General features: G+C 43.7%; 2 protein-coding genes across 3 annotated transcripts in view; one reads left to right on the forward strand and one right to left on the reverse strand.

Annotated features, from left to right (window-relative positions):
- VPS37B (VPS37B subunit of ESCRT-I) overlaps window positions 1–13,826 on the forward strand; it is a 34,290-nt gene extending 20,464 nt beyond the window's left edge. The window contains exons 3-4 of the mRNA XM_075013000.1: window positions 865–947; window positions 4,358–13,826. Of these exons, the coding sequence (XP_074869101.1) occupies window positions 865–947; window positions 4,358–4,861 (587 nt within the window). The 3' untranslated portion in view covers window positions 4,862–13,826. The remainder of the gene's footprint in view (window positions 1–864; window positions 948–4,357) is intronic.
- Window positions 13,827–15,772: 1,946 nt separating this feature from the next.
- The window catches only part of HIP1R (huntingtin interacting protein 1 related), a 67,846-nt gene continuing 60,322 nt past the window's right edge, over window positions 15,773–23,296 (reverse strand). For both annotated transcript variants that reach the window (XM_075012999.1, XM_075012998.1), the window contains 4 exons: window positions 21,321–21,444; window positions 19,693–19,754; window positions 18,678–18,881; window positions 15,773–17,782 (listed from right to left, as the gene is read on the reverse strand). In XM_075012999.1, coding sequence (XP_074869100.1) covers window positions 17,735–17,782; window positions 18,678–18,881; window positions 19,693–19,754; window positions 21,321–21,444 — 438 coding nt within the window. In that variant the 3' untranslated portion in view covers window positions 15,773–17,734. The remainder of the gene's footprint in view (window positions 17,783–18,677; window positions 18,882–19,692; window positions 19,755–21,320; window positions 21,445–23,296) is intronic.

Here is a 23,296-nt window from a genome sequence, read left to right on the forward strand (position 1 = left end):
TGATGGTGGTTAATCCAGTTGAGAAGTTGAGTGCCCCTTCAGTGTGAATGGCTTCTTAATAGCCACCTGTAGAGCCACCCAGGCCAGCTGGAGACCCTTTTGAAATATAATTGCAACTCGTATTCGGATCCCGACCCATAGGTTGGGAATCCCTGTTATAGATCATTCTGTAGTGTATTTATTATTTGCATTTTCATAGTACGTTGGAGCTGTAATCATACACCAGGATTTCCTCGTGTTAGGCACTGTACAAGCACAGACCAAAACCACCATCCTTATCCCACAAGCTTATGGCCTATAGTGGCTCAGGAGACTACACTGTTCTCGTAGACTATGAAGTACATTCACCCACGTCAAACTTACGTCCAGGGGCCACATGTGACCCAACTGATTTTTTTTTTTTTTTTTTTTTTGCAGCCCTTGACTAGATGTTAATAAAATGTCTAAGTGCCCCTCCCACCCCATCCCATTCACACACTCTTCTCTGGCACTTAGGAGCAGCAGGGCGCAGAACGAACACCAATCCTGCCTCCTTGGGCTGCCTGTGTCAGATGTGTGCATATTAAAACCCCAGGGAGCCAAGGGGATGTAAGAGGGGGAGGGGAGTGGATTTTGGTTTTAGTTTAAAGAATGTTAAGTGTATCTTGCTCCCTTCCAACTCTCACTCTAAATTCCCTCACAGAACTCCCCTTTTAGCTGCTCCTGTTCTCTAGCTCATCTGTCTGGAGCAGGACAAAGAATGAATAAATCAAATAGAATGTTTGTCCTTCAAAAGAAGCCTTATACTCGCTGGAACTGTAAAGTTTCAGTCAGAAATTGTTTGTAGCAGTTGTTCCATTCACTATTCTTTTCATATTATTACAGATAAACAATCCAGCAGTGCTTCCCTGGAGACACTATTAGCACTTCTTCAAACAGAAGGGGCTAAGATTGAAGAAGACACTGAGGTAACAGCAGTACATATGTAGTGCAAATAAGAGATTCTGCTATTTAGCTCAATGCTTTGACTATACGTAGTTGTAACATACTATTAAAGGTATCATAGATCTGAGGAGTTTTGAAAGAATAGGGCCCAAACCATCACTTTTGACTTTGGCAAACAGCCAGTTAATTTTAGTGGGAGTTATTTTGGCTGAGTAAGGTTTGCAGGCTTCATTTATAGATTTTAACATAAATATTATAATTGTTCTCTAGACAGCATGTGGAAGGCGTGCTCAGGCCTAATCGTCAACATAAACACACAGCTATGGGACTTGGGCAAGAATTTTTCACAGCTTGAGTACCATATTATGTCAACCTACTCTCCCATGTAGATGCAGGTAGAAGAACAGAAAAATCCTTCCGTTGACCTAGCTACCATCACTCAAGGAGGTGGTGTTTATATAAATGCTGAGAAAAACACATAGGAACAGCCATACTGCATCAGACCATAGGCCCATCACACCCAGTATCCTGTCTTCTGACAGTGGCCAGTGCCAGGTGCCCCAGAGGGAATGAGCAGAACAGGTAATCATCATCTGATCAGTTCCCTGTCACCCATTTCCAGCCTGTTGCAAGCAGAGGCTAGGGGCACCCTCCACGCCCATCCTGGCTAATAGCCATTGATGGACCTGTCCCCCATGAATTTATGTAGGTTTTTTTTTAAACTTTTCTATGATCTTGGCCTTGGCAACATTCTCTGGCAAGGAGTTCCCCGGGTTAACTTTGCATTGTGTGAAAAAATTTTTCCTGTTGTTTGTTTTTAAATGTGCTGCCTATAAATTTCATTTGGTGACCCCAGTTCTTGTGTTGTAAGGAGTAAATAATAATTCCTTATCTATTTTCTCCACACCAGTCATGATTTTATGTACTTCTGTCATGTCCCCCGTACTTGTCTTTTTTCCAAACTAAAAAGTCCCAGTCTTATTAATCTCTCCTCATATGGCAGACGCTCCATACCCCTAGTACTTTTTGTTGCCCTTTTCTGAACCTTTTCCAATTCCAATATATCTTTTTTGAGATGGGGCGACCACATCTGTACACAGTATTCCAGATGTGGACGTACCATGAATTTATGTAAAGGTAATATGACATTTTCTGTCTTACTATCTATTCCTTTCTTAATGATTCCCAACATTTTGTTAGCTTTTTTTGACTGCTGCTGTTACGCTAGGCTGTGTCCTATACTATGGGGTTGTGCTAGCATAGGTGTGGGGTGGTAGCTGTATTGCTGTAGTCCCCAAAGTGTAAATGTGGCCTCAGGTTGTTTACTGTCTAGTAGCATGTCTGCATAGAGTTCTTTTCTCAAATAAACCTCCAGATCCAATCTTGTTTGCCAGGTGCATGTGTTAACCTAAAAAAGCGTCATCATTCTTGGAATCAGGGGCTACGTCTACACGTGCAGCCAACATCGAAATAGTCTATTTCGATGAATAACGTCTACACGTCCTCCAGGGCCGGCAACGTCGATGTTCAACTTCGACGTTGCTCAGCCCAACATCGAAATAGGCGCAGCGAGGGAACGTCTACACGTCAAAGTAGCACACATCGAAATAGGGATGCCAGGCACAGCTGCAGACAGGGTCACAGGGCGGACTCAACAGCCAGCCGCTCCCTTAAAGGGCCCCTCCCAGACACAGTTGCACTAAACAACACAAGGTACACAGAGCTGACAACTGGTTGCAGACCCTGTGCCTGCAGCATAGATCCCCAGCTGCCGCAGAAGCAGCCAGAAGCCCTGGGCTAAGGGCTGCTGCCCACGGTGACCATAGAGCCCCGCAGGGGCTGGAGAGAGAGCATCTCTCAACCCCCCAGCTGATGGCCGCCATGGAGGACCCAGCAATTTCGACGTTGCGGGACACGGATCGTCTACACGGTCCCTACTTCGACGTTGAACGTCGAAGTAGGGCGCTATTCCTATCTCCTCATGAGGTTAGCGACTTCGACGTCTCGCCGCCTAACGTCGAAGTTAACTTCGAAATAGCGCCCGACGCGTGTAGACGCGACGGGCGCTATTTCGAAGTTGGTGCCGCTACTTCGAAGTAGCATGCACGTGTAGACGCAGCTAGGGTGTGCTCAGACTGAAAACGTAAAAAGTAATGAGGATAGAACCTCCGAGAGGAGGAGGAAAGCCTCCTCGGCAGCAGCAGTAGAACATTTCAGTGTGGTTCTTACATATCTATCTAGCATCTGGTCACCCCTCACTGTGCTCAAGTTTTTACAGGCATTGCCATGATTGGTTCTATTTGTGACTTGCCCATGGGATACTGGCCTCTTGTCACTACATTGCTTATCAAGAGTAATAATCAAACCTATTCAAACTGACTTGTAATTCCAAACGTCATTTTCAGGGCAAATTGTATTTGGTTACATTGAAATATGTGATTGCCTGTCTTGAGTATAGTTGTATTTACCAAAGCCTCACTTTATGTAAGCAGTGAGAATGACTAGACTAAAAACATGACTTAATATTTATTTCAGACTCTTTTGCCTTGTCTACATTAACACCTCACCTTCCCACCCTTCCATCTATGCTACGCAGTGTCAGTTACACAAATAGTGCAGCTGTAGCTGACGTGCTCACCATGACATCTTCCTTGGGGAGGGGAACAGCAGTCATGTAGCACTTTAAAGACTAACAGAATGATTTATTAGGTGGTGAGCTTTTGTGGGACAGACCGACTTCTTCAGATCTGAAGAAGTGTGTCTGTCTCACGAAAGCACATCACCTAATAAATCATTCTGTTAGTCTTTAAAGTGCTACATGACTGCTGTTCTGTTCTATTAGAATACAGACTAACACAACTGCCTCTCTGTTACTATCTTCCATCTGGTAAGGTAGGTAGGGGGGCTGCTCTTCTCATCCTGGTAGAGCACCAAGGTCAACAGGAGAGTGCGAGGAGATAGATTTGTCACATTTAAGCAGACATGCTAAATTGGTGGCCGGTGGATCGATTGCTGCCGCTCTGCTCCATTGTGTAGTGGAGACAAGCCCTTATTTTACTGATACTGGCTCTGGTTCTTGCATGGAGGGTTCCAAGTGGCGTGCTGGGCCAGTGTAGGCTGTGTTGAATCATAACGTGAATGGCTTGGCCAGCCATCTGATTCATTCTTGCATTTAGAAGCCAGGGAAATACAAGGGCCAGGTTTAAATGTTCTTGCTGTCATGGCATGGGCGCAAAATAAGAGCTGAATACAAATACAGCCAAGAAATAAGAGAGAAGAATTGCTTGGAATTGTAAAATGTGCTCTCTTCTGCTATCCACATGCAAGATTGAGCAAATGACAGGAAGGGGGAGACAGTGCTCTTGCGATACAAGCTATTTCTGGTTCCTTCAGAACATACTACTTTCTCATAGAGTTATTTAATGTTTGACAGAATATGGCGGAAAAGTTTCTTGATGGTGAAGTGTCGCTGGATTCATTCATTGACGAATACCAGAGCAAACGCAAACTGGCTCACTTGCGACGTGTAAAAATTGAGAAACTCCAAGAAATGGTGCTGAAGGGGCAAAGACTTCCACAGGTTCAACAGCAGCCTCAGCCAAGAGCATCTGAGACAACACCAGCACCTCAGGCTTCCTACTCTTCAGATGCAAACACTCCTCCCTCAGTTATGCCCCGACGAATACCACCCCCACCTCCTCCATCAGTCCCAGCAGGATGCCTCCCCACTCCATTTACTGCAGCAATGGGTTCAGGACCACCTCTTCCTTATCCAGGAGTTCCATACCCTCCCCTTCCCCCACGAGTGGGAGTTCAATCTATAGGTCAAATGCCACAGCCAGGATACCCACCTCCGTTTGTATCACAGTACCCTCCAGCACTGCCCCCAAGACCACCGCCTCGTCTTCCACCAAATCCTGGCTTTATCCTACAGTGAATACATCAGTGCGCCTAACTTATGTATTGGTGCTTATATTGTAGTCCTTTATTTCCTCACCCAGAGACTTAATATAGGCAGTGGAAACCTCTGTGCTTTGTGCAATGGAACACGAAGTGTAGGCTGCAATATGGGGTTGTGAAGTTGCATTAAGTAGATGTAATCATTTTCTGTTTCTGAAAATCAGTGGCTATGTAAACTATTTTTTGTAGGAAGGTGGTGGGGCTGAATTTCGTAAATCTGGTAAGTTGTGAAACAATGCAGTGAATTTGTTTGCATCATAAGTATGGTCTTGATACTTCGGTTATGGTAAATGATTTTAAGGAAAATAGTATACTTGTACAACTTGGTATCGTGTTCTCATTGCAGCTGGATTTTAAGCATGGTTAATTGTGAGCTATTTATATCTCAAAAGAACTTTCTGTTCTGTAAGTGCTGGTATTTGGATGATAACCATTTTGTCTAAATGCTAAGCATAAAGCTGCAGGGAAAATCCACCTGCATACTTTGAAATAAACCCACATTGTCTGGGGACAGTAACTTTGTTCTCAGAGTCTACTATACAGAGACTCTAAGTTAATCAGAAAATGTTCAGTAGCTTATTTTGAAAGCCTCAATGCTTAAAATATATGCAACTCCTAAATTTGTTTTTGCTTTGGGTTTTTCATAATAAAAATGTGCACCTTTCACTTCTGTATATTGTTAATTCCCTAAAAGCACTAGTATTTTAAAATAAGTAACTGAACATCTTTTTTTTTGTTAGGTGATTGATGCCGGAAGCAATGTAAAGAAAAGTATTCGTAGTGTCAGTTGAAATTCTTGTAGAAATTTCACTGTCCATACTTTCTTGAACCTAGTCTCGCTAGCCCTTTCTATTTTTCCACTTTTCTGCTTTGCTTGTTAGAGTAGCTGCTTACTTTTTGCATAATTTCCCTTTCCCATGCCATGTGGTTGAGAAGCAGTTTTTTATACAAGTGTGATTTTTGATGTTGTCTTGTGATTTCAAAAGCTGGAGTGTAAAGACCAAGTTTGTCTTAATCCAGCAGTGGACAGTCATCACATTTGGTGCCCATTCAAAGCTCCACAAATTCATATCACCCTCTGCTCTACCTCTTATTTAGAAGCACTTCTTGTTTCGAGGCACCATCACCTTCTGTCGTGTAGTGTTTGAAATTCTTTTTAATCTGAAACGTACAGATAACCTTCCCTCCAATAGTCAAACACTGTAGGATAGCTGTTGGCATCTTACTTACTTTGTCCTTCCATTCTTAAGCCATTTGAGGGCAGAGGGGGATCTCTATATGTTTACCTTTTAATATCACTGTGTAGTTCCTGAAGCAAGGAGCCTAGGGACAAGCCCATGTCTTAATTCAGTGTGGGGCAGCTATATTGTTTGGCGATTAATCAGAATTCTGCCAAATTGTATTCCCAGGCTCCCATCCTCAGACAAGCCTTACCCTTCCACTGATTAGAACAGTGACTTAAGAAACATAGTTCAGCATCTGTTGCATCTGGGATGTGGAGACAGACTTTTTCAAACCACCATTTTCTGCTGTCTGTGAGTGTTAGATTGTTTGGAAGACTCTGGTACCTTTTTTCTGATAAAGGTCAAAACAGGTTATTTAATTTGTCACCCCACCACCTTCCCAGCTCTGTGTAATCCCTCTGACTCCCAATTAGCTATTTCGCTCTAAAGTTTGATAATTCGTTAATAAATTAATAATCTCATAACAGAAATCCCTCTGATTTGTAAAGAGTCCCATGCGGCTAACACTCATTTGAAAATCAGACTTGAATAGCTCCCCCTTTGGAAATCTGGAAATGGGGAATTTTGTAAATTTAGCAAGTTGTGAAACAATGTGCAGTCGATTTGGTTGCATAAATGTGGGGTCTCTATAATCTAGTGATGGTACATAATTTGAGTGTCCTTTTTTGGTTATGTGTTCTCATTGAGGTGTCATAGATGCATGATTAACTGTGAACAGTTCTGTGCTCCCAGTGCTAGTATCTAGACAGTAACCACTGTATCCAAATACTGAGCATAAAGCTGCTGTAGAAATAATAAATCCAGATCTAGAGCTACAAGGTTGATAGAGGGGTACAAAAACTCTAAAGGGACACTCACAGATTGTTTGCTAATATTTTATAAAAAACAGCCAAGTTGCTTTTATTCTTATCAATTGCCAACCTATTTTCTGAGTTATAGTATTCCTCAGCAGCAATGGTAGAGAGGAGGTAGGCATACTTTGAACTTTGCACTGCATTTTATGTACCTAAATCTTTTTGGATGGTATTGCCCCATAGGTATTACTGAGAAACAGTCCAAAATATTTGTATTACTTGTTAAATTTTTCTGTTTTTAATGAAAATGGGACCATTCAGGGATACTTGGTTTAAAAATGCTATGTTGTGGAAACTATATACAGATTAATTTGATGCAATTTACTGTCTGAAAACAATGCATTATCACATATGCATGTGGCTGATGTGCCTTACAATTACTATATATATGCTAATATTCAGGTAAGAATATTTGCATATCTTTCAACTCAATGGCCATTACTTAACCTTTTTGATATAAGGATGCTTTCTTTTATGAAAGAATTTTTCACCTAGTACTTTAAAATAAGGCAGTATCTGCTATTTGTGTGCTTAATTGCTCTCAGAGGATAAGTCCGATTTTTAGACATTATCACAATGACTGTTTCAGTAGTAACAATCTCAGAATTGAACTCTGGGTGGTCATGGAAAATGTTTGGCTGTTAATGAGTATTGGTATAAGTGCAAACTGATTTGTAGTTATCTATGTGCTTGCTTGAGGGCAGTGTTTGGGGGAGAAGGAAGGAGAGCGCTTTGGAAAGCTTCGAGTTTTATTTTCAGAAACACAAATTACACCACACAAATCTGCCTGAGTGGGGTGAAAGATGTGGGGCTATTTCACGTCTACCACTATTTCCAACTACATCTGTTAAAGGTAAAAAGTAAATTGTGCTATAGATATAATGATTAGATCCAGACAAATTGATACCACGGATAATGAAAATGTTAAAATGCTGTTGGCAAGTTGGATCCTTTGTAAGGGGATGTCTCCATTCTGTTGCCCAAAATGCTCTTTAATATAGAGTGTGGTGTGATTTGAAGTGCTTCTTGAAAAGAATCAGAGTTACGGAAACATTTTTATAACATAAAAGCGGACGCTGGGCTCAACTGGAAAGGTGTAATGTGGTTTTAGAATGCAGGTAGCATTTTAAATGCCCATTTTGGATTGGTTTTGCTTCTTTTGTATGCAATGTTATAAACGATTACTTCATTCACTTTACCCCTACTGGATAGTTTGTGTTGAATAGTAGTCATTTAAGACAGGTTTCACTGCCTTGGAAAGCTGTCTCCTAGGGGACCAATGAATGAGTTGTTTAGAAAGGTATTGACAACCGAAGTCATACAATAGAATGCCTATTTGTCATGTGACTCTAGGGGGCCATATACTTAGCACAAACCTATGTCTTAATCCAGTCCTGGGATCATTTGGTGCCCAATTAAAGTACGAGAGCTTCATATTTCCAATCCTTCTTGAGCCCTCCCACTCCACCTCGGATCAATGATGTATATAGAGAGTCCAGTATGTTTTTTTAGTTTCTTTGGGGGTTTCTGCATTCAGTCCCTCATCTCCCCATGTCCTGAACCTTCTGTCATTTGTTTTTGGCTGGAATGATTCACAGGCTGTCTTCCTCTGAAGGTGGTGGTAGAAATTTTTAGATTAATATACTATAGAAGATCATTTTTTTTCCTCCATCAAAACCATGCTTTTTCAATAGGCTGTTTTCCTCCTAACACTTGGTAGTTGCTAGCAACTACAAGGAAATCTTACCAGGAAATCCTTTGGTCTAAAAATAGAGCAGTTGGCTAGACCTCTCCCTAGGAGTTCAGAGGCAGCAGATTGGTCAAAGTTTTTGACACCTGAACAGCTCCCTAGATAAGCCCAGAAAGCACTGATAAAAGAGTAATTTTTTAAGCCTAACAGATCATGAGACTATGTGCAGTAGTTTTGTTTGCGCAATAACTATGATCTCAGTGGAATCTAATGATGGTAGGTGATTTTAATAAATGAGTATGTTTGTCTTGTATAATGTTCACATTGTACCCTGACTTGAGCATGGTTCATTGTAAACTGTTTGTCTCAAAATAGTTTTGTGTACCACCTGTGCTGGTATTTGATGTGTGGTACCTGTATTTGAATGGTAAGCATAAATCTGCAGTGGAAGATGGCTTAAAAAACTAACCCCAGGTCTAGGCCACAATGTTGGTGGTTGTGTACAGTAAAATTAACGTTTTGAATCAGAGGTGCAGAAGCTCTACACAGCCACTCTTCCATTAGGTTTTCTAAAGTTTTGGAAAAAGCACCCACGTAGATTTTACAGTTACCCAATGCCAATATACCGAGTTTCTTAAGTTTCAGTTTCCTTTGGTTTCATTTTCCTGCTACTTAATCTGGCTAGGAAGATAGATGTTGCTTGTCCTAGGCAAACCTTAACTCTTGAAGGCTGACAGTGTGTGGAGAAAGGCCTACATATTATGTTGCTCCTGTTCTCATGCAGAAAAGCTTTACACTGAGCACAGCTTAGAGAGTTTAAATATGGAAAAGTAAAACTACCAAGTGTACTTGGGCACCTGAGCAATAGAAGAGATACCTGGGGCTACTCCCCAAAAATATCTGCCACTTCAAAAGCAGAAACTCCTAACACAAGTAATAACCAGCCCTGGTTAAGAAGTCTTTTCCCCCAAACATAGTTCTCTGAGCTGCATTTTGAGGAGGCAGTGACTGGGAACACTCTTCCAGTGACTGCATGTTGTAGCTGGAAGACTGTTATACGTGACGTCTGATGAAGTCTGTTAAAAGCATTTACCCTGAGAGCCACATAAGCCATCCAGGAAGTTGTCAAATGTTTGATAAGCTGAAGAGGGGGACAGAGGGGAGTGAGACAATAACATGGTTGCCTAACTGAGGCTATTCTTTAAATAGAACGCAAAGGTATAATGCCTTTAAAACTTAAATCAGTATGTCATGGACATAATAGCAACTATATAATACAGCATATGTTTCTAGCTAGGAGTGATCTAGCACGAGTATTCATGGTGGTAAGATGTTTGCTTTGAGCACACAGTTCAGCTCTCCAGATACTTTTGTCAACAGAAATTGTTATAGATTCACCACTTTTTTGGGTACTTGACGGTCAATTCTTTTGGCCTTTTGTAAAGAAAACTCCGAGTATCAATTTAAAATATCAAATGGACTCTCTTCTCCCTCACCCTTGTTCTACCCCAGTCTTGGTTTTCTCCCAGGCAAGCTGAAGAGGTGCTATCTGTTTACTTAGTCTGTCTTCTGTCCCATTTTCTTTTCTACACATGGTGGACTAGAATGTATTTTACGTGACTTTGGAAGCTCAGATTTCATTGTGGTACTTCAGGGAACTGGAGCTGGAGTCACAAGTCCTACATATTTAATCTGGTTCTGGGCAGCCTCTCTCATATTCTAAACTTCATTTGACCCCCACATCTCTCCCTAGTGCAACCTAAAATAATGACACCTATGAAAAAGCCAGGCTCAAAATCTTTTCCACCTCTTACTCAAAGGCACCTCTCTTTAAACTACCATCTCCCACTCTTCAGAGGTGGTTGAAATAGTTTTCTATCGGGAATGGGACAGAGATTTCTTTCCCTTAAAAGTTATAATAGAATATTTTGTTCTTTACATGAACCATAACTGATCTAGTTACTTCTCCCCTAGAATTCAGTGGTTGCTACCTGCAAATATTCGCATAATAGCTTCTAGTCTATAAGGATTGCTAATAGGCTAACCATGCCCTAGAAGATCAAAGGCACACTAATGGTCAAAGTTCTTGGCCTCTGAACAGCTCCCTGGAAGGTAATGTTTGTCAGCCCACCTAGTTCATGAAACAATGCATGGTGAGTACAGTCTCTTAATTCACTAACTGATGGTAAATGATTTTAAGTAGAATAGCGTACATACTTTTTGGTAATGTGCTCCCATTATGGCTTGATTTAAACATGGTTAATTGTGAATTACTAGTGTTTCAAAAGAAAAAAAATTTTTTTTGGGTGATGCCATTTGGATGTTAATTATAGTATCTCAATGCAAACTATAAAGTTGCCATTAAAACTACCTAAGCCACAAGAGATGGTGTTTGCGTACAGGGAGTTTGGTTCTCGAGTTCATGGATTTTGTGTGGTAAATGTGTCCCTGATAAGATTCTCAAAAGCACAGTAAAATCGACCAGGTAGATTGCACTCTTTAGGAAGTGCCAATTTATTTTTAGTTAAGAAAAATTCTCAAAGTGAGGGAGAGGATGAGAAGTGTGGTTTGAATTTTGTACTATCAACTTACTTTCATGGGGGCAGTGGTATTGCCCAACTATTGCTACTAAAAAAAAGTTTATTTCTACTATTTCTACTAAGAAATAGTTGAAGAAAAATACACATTTCTATGAAGGAATAGTCCAAAATATTTTTACTTGTTAATTTTCTCTTTTGTATGATGATGGCAGGTCCATTCAGGGATGTGTTGTCTAAAAACAAACCAACCTGTACTGTGTAAATTAAATACGAATTAAAGTGATGCAATTTGCTGTCTGAAAACAATGCATTATCACATATATGTGGTTTATGTGCCTTAAAATCACTACTTGCAGTTGGGCTGGTAAGATTAACAACATACCTTTCAAATCAATAGCCATTGCTTAACTCCTTTGATTAAGGGCTCTAAAAGGCATCCTTTTTGATAAGAGATTTTTCAGCTAGTACACACAAATATTTGTGCGAAGATTAAAAGGTAGTATCTGCTATTTGCATGCTTGATTGCCCTCAGTTGATGACTGATTTTGATTTAAAAAACATGCTGTCAAGGAGTCTTGTATTCAGTCAGTTGTAACAATACTCTAGCTGCTTGTAGAAGATTTCATAAGGTGTGTTTGTGTTGAAACTGCCTTGTATTGACAGACATGCTTGGCAGTGTTTGGGGGTGGAGGAGGACGAAGGCTTTGGAAGATTGAATCCTGCTTTCAGAAACTGAATTGACACCATATTATTCCTCTGGATGGGGTGAGAGATGGAGATATTTCAGACCTACCCCCATGTGACAGTGTCTCCAGCTATGTTTTAAAGTAATTTCTTTTACGGATAGGTTGTTCAGAATTCTACTAATCTATACTGTTTATGATGAGATATGACAATATCATTGGAAAGTTGGATACTATAAAGAGGGGTGCCTCACATCTCTTGCCAAAATGTTTTTTAATATAGAGTGTGGTGTGATTTTTGCTACAAATGGCAAATACTTCCTAAGAATAATCTAATTTGCAGAATTGTCTCTTTAATAGAATGGGCACTGAGCTTAAACTGAGAGGTATAACTTGATTTTAGAATGTAGGTAACACTTAAAATGCCCATTTAGGACAATTTTTACTTCTGCTGACATTTGTATGAAACTTTGTATATAGTGACCTTGTTCACTTTACCAGTACTGGATAGTTAGCGTTTTAAATTTATATATATAAGTACTACAGCAATGAAGGACTTACCATGTTTATCCATAGGATTGTTTAAAAATCTCATTTTTATACATCACAGTGGTTCCTTAAACACTCAACAAAATGAGGCGGTGGATAGACAAATGGTGATGAGTTGTTAGTGGTTATAGTTCTGTGTTAGCCAAAGCATTTTATTCCTTGGAGGTATTTCCATCAAGGAACTCTCTGTGCTTATTGGCTGGTTTAGCTTTCCCTGTTTGTACATATGTTGAAAGCTACTATGAAACTGAAGAACCTTCCCCTTTTTGTGGATAGTGTATAAGTCCTCTGTGTATTATTTCTCAGACTTCAAAGGGATGACGTTAGCATGGAATGAAACTGAAGAAAACTAATAGGTATGACATATTACTGAGAACCCAATAAGTATAATTATGACTAATCAATCTTTCAACACTATTTAGCATATGCAGATGATAAACTGATATGTAAATATCCAACCCTTCCACACGCACTTTAATGTAGAGGTTAGGAAGAATGTAAATCTTCCAGGCGGGGTGAAGGGTACTCAGTATAGCTTGTTGAATTAGACATGTTACTAGCTTTGTCAAATGGCGCACAAGATTAACACCAAAATCCCTATTTCAAAATCTGTATGCATTTCATACAGGGAAATCTGAGCGGGGAAGCTGGAAATCAGAAGTCTTTAAATAGATTTAAGCTCAAACAACACTTTCAGTAGTATTTGTTTCTAATGTAACATCATGGTAAAAGATTTTATTTGTGCTGTATAAGAATGGAATTCTTAGTGGCTAAGAGACCACTAGTTCATTTCAATAAATGATAAACCAAATGCCTTTGGTGTTTTCTTTTTCTTTTGAGATGATCTGTAATTAAGTTTCAAGATTAATTCAGTAAATGAGTAGCGTGGGCTTGCTTTGTGCAGATTTCTCCTTTAATAACTTGGGTACAGGTTGAGCCTCGCTAGTACGGCACTCTCTCGTCCGGCAACATCCATCTTCCGGCATGATTTTAGTTAGCTGAACAAACACGTATGGGCATGGCCAAGTTTCCCGTGATCCCATAAAGTTTGTTTACAGCCACCAGTCCTGGCTCTGTGTTCTGTGCTGTTGTTTAGCTGTCATTTACCCCAAATGTCTTCTAAGAGCCCCGTAAGCAGTGGAAATGTTTCTGATGCTGGTAGACGGTATTGACGCCCCCAATGGTCTGGCAAATTTTCTTGGTCAGCATCAGTCAGATCCCAAAGGTGCTGGATTAAAAAGGTTCAATTTGTATTTGTTGGGTGATTTTTTTTTTTCCCCTGAAAAATGTAGATTAAATATAATTGGGTGAAAATACTGATGGTTTACAGAGGAAACAATGCAATATCATCTTATCCATGTAGAAAAGTCACTGCTATTATATAAGTCTAATTTTGCGGTGATTCTCTAGGAACCAAAATCTATTGTAATTATGTGTTCAGTCTTTTATTGCCTCACTTTCATCCTACTACATCTGCGACTTGTAGTAGGCTTCTCTGACTTGCATAAACAAAACCAGGGAGAGTAGCTTGCTGACAGCCTTCAAGCATTGAATCCTGCAGAGACAGGTAAGGGAGCTGTAACCAGGCCTGTCTGAGGTATTGTTTACTACATGTGGTGGTGTCATTGTATTGGTCTATACCTCAACTAGGCGTTTTTTGCAAAAAACTTTCTCATGGTAGCTACTACTGTTTTTCGCTCTGTCGGTAGTAATGTAACCAAATGCTGCTGCCACCCAGCCCAGCACTGACATAAGGGCTAAAAGCTTTTACTTAAACAGCTTGAACATGGATCATTGTCTTTGAGACAAAAATGTGACTTGTAATTCATACAAGCCAATGTGAAGACTGACTACATTACAGATTTTGAGATGTGGATATCATCTTAATTCCATCAGGTTTAATTGCGTTTTCTAAGGTCCTTCTATGTTGCAGGCTGCACATGTGGATGGAATCGGCCTGGTATTAGGAACTCAAGGCCTGAGCGCTAACCCTGGTCCTGCTACTAATTTGCTGAGACAAGGTGGGTGAGGGTAATACCTTTCATTGGACCAATTTCTGTAGGTCAGAAAAAGAGATGCCTTTCTGCTTACACAGACTTCTGATATGATTACACCAGCATTGCATAGAACTAATTTGTTTCAGCATTCAGCAAGCTGTTTCCTGCTTGCCATGGTTTTCCTTGCAAACGAGACAACACTTCAGAATTGTATTGTGCGGTATTTTGCATTTGTAGAGCCCTAGATACAGTCCACACAGTTATTAGTTATGGCATAAACCTTTTTCTTAACTCTGAATAAGTCTACATGCTCTAGAGGAGGAGGAATAAAGGGTGTGACATAAAATTTGAGGTTATAATAGAATGTGATGAGCCAGACATGAGTATTTATGTAGTTTTGATCAGGCTGTCGAGCTCTCGTACTCGAGTGTTGCCAGCCCCAAAGTTGACTGGCCGCAGAAATGCAATGCTCTAAAACGTGCAAATGGTGTGTTCTAGCTGTATGTGGCTAGATGCAGTTAAACGGGGCAGGGGGGTGCCTGTTTTCTCAGACAGGTTGGCATGCCCGAGAACAATGGCAGTAAAAGCTGTAGGCAGTGAGTGATCCAGTGTTGCCAAATCTCTCAGGGTTTGTTTTTTCTCTAAGATTCTCACTGTTGGCTTTGGCAGGCATGGGGTTGGAAGATATTGTCCATTCCTGCCGCTGGACTAAAGCCCAAGCTGCCAGGCCAGCTCCCTTTGAGTGCAGCCTTTCACCTCAAGAGGTCATGTAGGGAGTGACCTGCAGGCAGTGATCCTTATCAATGGGGCTGTTAGGGAAAAGGTCAAGAGAGCCCCTCCATGTGAGATTTCCAACAGTACCTCTGCAGCCCAGTTCTCTACATTCCCTGAAAATCTGATGTTGCTGTTCCCTAAATATTTGCCCTTAAGTTGTCAGACACTGAGTCAGCCGCATAGAGGAGCTGTAACCAGGTAGGAAAGCAAGGAAATGAACTGGCTCAAGCAAGTCCCGCTGAGATGGTGCTGCCTCACCCCCACTCCCACAAAAGCTTAGGGCAGGGTAAAGCAAGGAGGAGACTGATGTTTGAGGGGGAAAGATGAACAAGGCCATTCTGAGGGATATGAACGTGTACGAAACATGAATAGTTGTTTAGGTGGGTATGATGAGGAGCAGTTTCACTAAACAGTCCCAACCTGTAAACCAGCTGTGGTGTTTCCAGCACTAAAAAGAGTGGGGGAAAAATGAATAAAATCAAAACCTTTACGCGCAGGTAGAACCTGCCCTTTTGTCTGTCTCCCCTTCCCTGCCGCAGTTTAGAATAAAGATTAGACCCATGAACACAATTTATTGCTTGGAATTTACAAAAAATATGAAACCAAGAAACTTTGCTGCTACTGAAGTATAACAAACGGATTTCAGTATAAAAACCATTACAGGACCCTTCATTGCTGTCATCTGGAGTCATTTAACGTATCAGAAATCTTGGGTCTGAGTACTCAGAAAATAAGGATAAAGCTCCTTTCAGTGAAATCCTGAAATGACAAAAATCACCACCCCAGAAGTAAAAAGTGGCATTTTGAAGACGCATAGGGCTGCACTTTCAAGCTTGGATGTGCTGCTGCATAAGAAATGCTGTGTATAGGACTCTGTAGTGTAAGCAAGGCTTAAATCCACAGACTATTTATTTCCCAGAGTCTGTGCTGGGGTTTTCTGCCCTGTGGGTTGGAAATATGTGCTAGAGCTCTGCTCCAGCTGAATTTAAGCTGAGTTGACAATTCATTCTAATGTACAGCAGGGGGAGTCAATTCGTTTTTGTCTAAGTACTGTAGAGTCAAGGTTTTTCACAACTGCAACAACCATCCTAAGTAAATAAGATTTCTGAGTCTGTTCAGAAGTGCCTGGCTGTCCAAATCTGACCTGAGCTGTGCCTGACCTGCACCTACCAGCAGACCTGTACAATGCCTGTGCCCTGCTCTTAACAGTGGGTGTAAAGGCCAAGTACCAAATCAGTGCTGGCGGGCCAAAAGAAAGCTGGTGTATGGGTCTATGCCACTGATCAAACACCACACTTCCAGTTTAGAAGCCTGATGTGGCAATGTGCCAGTGCCCTCTGACCCCTCTTCCCGACAGCAGGGAACAAACAGGAAGGGAAGGGGGATTTCCGGCTCCAAGCTCTCCCTGAGCATTTGTACTGAGGAGCAGTCACATTCCGCTATACTACTACTCTTCCTAGTGACTTAGAGAGCGACTGTTATGTCTAAAACATCTACATGTGGTGCCTGCACTTGACTAAGGCAGGAGTGCCAGGACCTGAAACTGACTCAACAAAAATGATCTGTGATGAGCAATGGAGAAAGTGACCAAGAAAAACATGATTTTTAAGTGTTCTCAAATCTAAACATTACTATAACTCAAGGGAAGCAACTGTATAGTATTTAAACTAACAATTTCCCTTTAAATCAATTAACAGCTTCCCCCGGTTTCTTATTGCTGCAAACTTTTTAGCAATTATAGTTATTGTACACTAAGAGTGTTTAATTCTGATAATTCCCTTAACTATAAACACAGTGGAACTATTCCCCTGATCTATTAATCAGGAAAAAAGTTTACAGCCTTATTGCCATCATATATATTATCTAATTCTCCCCCCTATAAGCCCTGTTCCTTTAAAGACATATAAACACTGACAGTTAAAAACTAAATTATGCCCCCTCCTTTAAATACTTGCCCATGCTGAGAGATCAGTTACCCTTTTTTCAAGCTGCCACACAATTTAACATGAATGGCTGCAAGAAAAAAATCAACCCCCTCCTTTTAAAACACTTCACATTCATTTAAAAAGTGTGTGCACAACAGTAGTGAGCTACTTAAGATTCCTATTTGCTGATAAATAGTCTAGTAGGAGAGCTGCTGCACTCTCACCATGGGGTAGGGGGCACTGCTTTTGTAGACAGTAACTCAGCTGTTCCAGTGATAGAAGGGAAGTGTGAGGTCCTGTTCGTCACACGTGGCAGTCCGGAACCAGCTGAAGAAGAAAGGCCTGGCAGTTTGAAGGCAATGTGTGGGTTAAGCCAGTCAGTATCTGTTTAAAACACAGATCTAAGGAATGCCTGCATCACAGGCTGGGGAGCGCTGCCTAGGTTCCCTGGGAGCAGGAAGCTGGTGCCTGCACCGTCCGGGCCCAGCAGGAATCATAAACCCCTTAACCAGGCCGACGTGTACTGTGGCTGGAAACGCATGCAGCAGCTGGCACCACCTCTTCTTTTTGTGCTGAAACAACTTCCAGAGCCCCCTAGAAATTTACGATGTGGGCATGAAAAATGCCCTCCGGCAGCTCCAACTAAGAGGCAAAGTAGGAAAAAAAACAGTTAATCGCTTCCCTTAGTAAAAGGCATCATCTGTGCAAAGGGCCGTTGCCAAAGCTGGGGCCTTTAGGCAAAGCACTAGTGCAAGAATTCCCAGAGTTCCCCTGCTCCATTCATTGATGCTCACAAGGGTCACTCCCCTCCCTTTGCTTGGAACTTGACTGTAGGCTGCTTGGGGTTGGGACCTGCTTCATTCCATGTCTAACCCACACCTATCCTACCTCTGGGAGCTGGGTATAAATAATTATGACCTCATCCCCTGGTTCCCAGAGGGTAGGGGTACTGCTACTTCATTCTCCACCCCCGCCCCCCCCCCTTTGCCCCATAAGACTTCCCAGGATGGTGCAAACTGAGCACTGTCCCACCAGTTTACTGACCGACACGCACTGGGGATTATTCATGCCGAAAACAAGGAGTCCTGCAGCAGCTACAGTAACAGCCTGGCTTCAGCTCTGGGAACTGCAGTTCCCACGTTCTAATGCCTGCTCTGCATTGGCTCAGTGGACAGGCCCCCTTCCCAAGCCAGCTGCTTCACTTGGCTGTGCCTCAGTTTCCCCCTACGTAAAAAGAAGCTAAGACAGAGCAACCACCGGGGTGTTGTGCAGCTGAAGCCACATCGTCACTAGGCCTGAAAGTTAATTGTAGATAAGCGATTCCAGTTACAACACAGCTGGAATCAGTATATCGAGGATCAACTTATCTAGCCATCTGGGATAAAGAGGAGTACAGGGTCATCTGTTGAGTGACAGGTTGATTTCGAGTGTTACCATTAGGCGTGTGAAACCAACCCCTGGAAGAGCGACCCTGAGTGGTAAGTATAGACCTGCCCTTAGTTAACAGTGCTGATGGGGAATGGATCAGAGAGAATACCTCACAGTCCTTTTTCAGGGGGTAGGCAGGTTTCTCAGCCAGTGGTGGCTTCTTCAAGAGGCCCGGTTTTGGTGCCACAGCTGGTTTCCCCTCCCCTTCATCCGGGTCTTCGTACACCCCAGCCAACGCATAATGCTTCTTCCTCAGCTCACCGAGACGAATTCGCTCATTCTCCAGCTTCTTCTCAAGTTCCAGCACCTTCACCTACATGACAAGAAGCCCTGTAACCCCAAGCTGCTGGGCACATGCCACCGTACACCCTCTAGTTATGGGCAGCAGCTGTCAGCGACGGGGCCAATCCACCCATCACAGTATGGGGTTTTATGAAGCTCTCTAAGTTCATTTCCTGAGCTATAACAGGGCCTAAAGCTCGTATTAGTATCACATGGATCCAGGACAGGCAACTGCTTCTGGGGTAGAACATGGCAGCTGTTCTTCACCAGGCTCACGGTGCAACAAGCTTAATTGGGGTGGGGGGGTGAACATGACAGACATTTCTGCTTTCACCACAAGCTGAACGTTAGGCAGCTGCAGTGTCCCATCCACAGTCAATCTTGGCTAAGACGTTATGCCATAGGCTTGTATTCTAGGAGACTGAACTCTTTGGCAACAACTAGACAAGGTAAAGTCCCATTGCTGAAGGCTGTATACACAATATTTAATGCTTACCAGAGATGAGGCTGCCAATGGGGAGCAAAGGGTGTGGAGGCCCCAAGGCCCCATGTGTCTGAAGGGTGTGGGGCTCTCAGCTGCCCCACTGCTACTGCAGCAGCCACCAGAGTCCTAGGTGGGGCTGAAGAGCTGGTGCGGGGAAGCTAACCCCAGCCCTGCCTCCTCCAGGTGCGCAAAGCCAGGCTTTGCCCTCCCACCTAGGGGGCCCAGCAGTTCTGCCAGCCCCCCCGCCAGCCAGAGAGGCTCAGCGACTAGCTCAGAGAGCTGGCCAGCAGCACTATGTTTGTCAGATCAGTCCAACTAACCCGCCCTGTTTGCCTCTTCTCAGCAAGGGCTGCCATACCTGCGTCTCCATTTCTTCCTTCTTCAGTTTGATGAGCGACATGCCAGAGAAGTCCATAGTGTCTGGACGTGTGGGGAGAGAGACAGAGAGGAGAGGGGGGCATGGTTTATCCAGTAGCTTACAAGGCTCACGTCCCAGCACTGGTACAGAACAGAACTACCTGGACACGCGCGATCTTTCACACACACCCTCCCTCACTTCAAAGATGTGGCGAAGGTGCTGGTTTCACCCCCCACCGTTGAGTGTGTTACTAACTCTCTGTGCCCAATCCACAGCTGCTGCAAGGCTAGCCCAACCCTAGGTGTAGCACTAGGACTATCCACCTGCAGCCCCACCTTGGTCTTAGCTTTGGTGTTCACTAGTTCGAGCCCCCATGTCTCAGCCAGGCTGGTCACTGTCACACTTATTCCCTGGAAACGTTATTAACCGGGTCCTAAATATTTATGTGAAACGACTGAGATGTTCAATCCTGTAACAACCACTTTTCTTGCAGGCCCAATGGAGGTTATTAGCTGTCAGTTCCCATATTCTGTCTCCAGCCCAGAGGGAGGCACAGGTTTCTCCAGGCCAAGAGCTGCAACCTGCAGAAAGGGGGAATCTAACAGCAGAGGGATGGGGAATGTACAGCTCCCCCCCACCCCCGGGCTGGATCTAGCCCACAACTTGCCTTGATTAGGCTCACAAAGCTTGGGGCTGCCCCCACAAGCCCCAGCAGCCGGGTGAGCCAGTGCTGGAGCTTCAGCTACATGCAGCAGGGGGCAGTGTGTCTGGAGCACCAGTGCAGGCTTCCTGCTGCGGGGGGGAGAGGGGAGCCCTGGGCCTTACAGGCCCAATCAAGGCAAGCCAGAGCTAGAGTGAGGCTGGAGGGGGAAGATGGTACTGCCCCGTCACTCCCGCTGGCCGGGAATCACAGGTACTGCCCCCCATCACTCCCATTGGCTGGGGATCACAACCAATGGGGCAGTGGAAAGCAGTGTTTTCAGGGAGCACATCCCTGCACGGCCCAGAGCTGGCCGAAGCTAGCTGTGCTCTAGAGCTACACCAGCTAGGCACCCCAGGGCCTTGCTTCCTCCCGCACCCTCGCCTCCCACTCCGCTCCTGCCTCCTCCCTTCCAGCCAGACCCTGCACCCTCACTCTTTCCCGCTTCCCGGCATCCCCACACACACTGAACCCCTCAGTTCTGGCCCCACTCCAGAGCCTGGGAGAGCCACAAAACTCTCTCACCTTGGGTCTCCAGAGGAGCTGAGCCTTGGTGCCTCCTGCCATAGGGTCTGAAACTTGAAGGGCATAAGGCGTGCACACCTGTGAGGGGGTTTAGTGCCTCTTCTTCCTTGAGCGCCAGGTCGGTGAGGGGCTGGAGGAGCAGGGGGGGGGGGTTCCCTTCTTGTAAGGATTTTCTGTGGGTCACTGTCCCCCCAACCCAAAAAAGTTTCCTCATCGTTGTTGCTAGTACGTCACACTAATCCCACATGCTAGGCTCCTTCCCCTGGCCCTGTATAAGTGCTTAACATGGACCAGCTCTGCTCGCTAGAGCTGCACATGCACTGACCCAGGTGAGCAGAAAGCTCAGCGGGTGAGTCATGTTGATTGCTACACTGACGCGCCCCAGGCTGTGGTCACGCCTCACCTTTGTCTTCAATCTGCTCCTGTCCTGACTTAGTGGAAGCCACGACGTTGGCAGCCATTTCATTGACGTTGCGTGAGCACTCCTGGAGCTTGCCCAGGTTCCTGCTGTTCTTATCCGCTTTCACCTGCAAAGATCAACCAGGTGCTCTGAGTGTTACTTGGCTACATGGGAAATGCAAATAACTTCAGTCTTCTGTATGTAGGCAAACACACTGCCAAAAACAAGGAGTCCGATGGCACCCTAAAGGCTAACAAATTTATACCAGGGAGGACGGGCTCAACTCCAACAGGGATGAGCCAGGGCGTGGACCTGAAGAGCAATTACTTCCCGTAATGAGAGAGCCCCGTTGTGCCTCCATTCAGCCCCATTTTCAAATTTGCATATGAATTCCAGCTCAGCAGTTTCACGTTACTTTGCCTAAGAGCCACCAAAGCCACCCCTGCCCTGATTTACACGCCTTGCTCTGTATCCCTGCTATGGCTGCACTACAGGGTTTTCCAGGGAGAACTTATTGCAACGTTCTGATGCCTAAATAAGTGCTCTCTGAAAAGAGTGTTCACATGGCAGGAGCATTTCAAAGCTGAGCATTCACACTAGAGAGCCCAATTTGAAAATAAGAGCAATGATGTGGGACGCCTTCCCGGAGGCCAATTGTGTCATAATTACCTCTGCTCACACACTGAGTCATTTTTTGAAATTCAAAGCAGGGGAGGCCCACAACAATGGTTCCTTTTGGTGGAGTAAGTATTTTGAGTTAAATGTTGTGTTATTCCAGGCTAACATGTTTTGCAGCGTGGATGCAAAGGGTCTTTTTTTCTGGAAAAGGGGGGTTTTCCTGAAAACAAAACAAGTGTGGACAAGCTCCCTGCCTTTTTCACCTCAAACAGCTGAAAAAGAGAGCGGTATGTCACGAAGGCTTATGCTCAAATGCATTTGTTAGTCTTTAAGGTGCCACTGGACTTCCTGTTTTTGCTGAAAAAAACAGGACCATGGCTGCCTCTCTGAAACCTGTCACACTACTTCCAAAAGCGTCTGACTGCAAAGCCTGAGTGCTTCAGAAGTAAAAGAGATACCAATTCTCACAATCACCTTCTAAGAAAACCTATCGGTTAGGCAAAGACCCGCTTCATCAGATGCTCCAAAATATCTGTCAGTCTATAAGGTGCCACAGGACTTCATGATGTTCTAGTTATTTCTAAGGTCACTACATCACGCAAGTTAGGCCTAGCCTCTAGGTTTTCTTGGAAGGTGATTGTGAGAATTGTTTATTAATGTGAACGTTACTGCAGCAGCATGTTGCCAGCCCATAGGATCCTGAAGATTAAAGGGACTCGAAGCAAATATGAAACTGATGACGGGTTGAATGTCTCTAGTCCAGCTAAATAATAGCACAGAACACAGAGAGCCAGGACTGGTGGCTGTAAAACTTTATGGGACTGTGGGGAAACTTGGCCACACCCATGATAACCTGACTAAAAGTATGCTGGACCATAGCTGTTGCTGGACAAGAAAGATTTAACCTGCAGTTTATGTTCAGTGTCCAGTGTGACCAAAATAAGGGAACTAACAAAGCATCAGCAATGAAAGAGAGAAAATAAGCTTTTCACATACTTTTAGTTTTAATCATCTAACAACCCAACACAGATAAAAGAACCCAATTAGCTACAGTGAACTCTCTGATATCCGGCATCCATGGGAGCAGGGTGGGGTTTGCCAGATAACCAAATATTCTGGATAATTGAGCGTTCGGTACTCCCACTGGGTGGGAGTGCAGAGGAACCTGCCAGCTGCACTCACGCAGCATGGAGGGACACAGGACTGTGTGAGTGGGATTCCCCCCACCCAGGGCAGGGCATTGCTCACGCTCTGTACACAAAACCCAGCTCCAACTCCCTGTACTTTTCTTCCTGGCTCTGTGCTGGGTGGTAGGGTGGTGATGGGGCTGGGGCTGGGGCTGGGCCTGGGCCTGGGCAGGA

This window comes from Carettochelys insculpta, chromosome 18 (assembly GCF_033958435.1).
Source record: "Carettochelys insculpta isolate YL-2023 chromosome 18, ASM3395843v1, whole genome shotgun sequence".
Taxonomy (NCBI): domain Eukaryota; kingdom Metazoa; phylum Chordata; order Testudines; family Carettochelyidae; genus Carettochelys; species Carettochelys insculpta.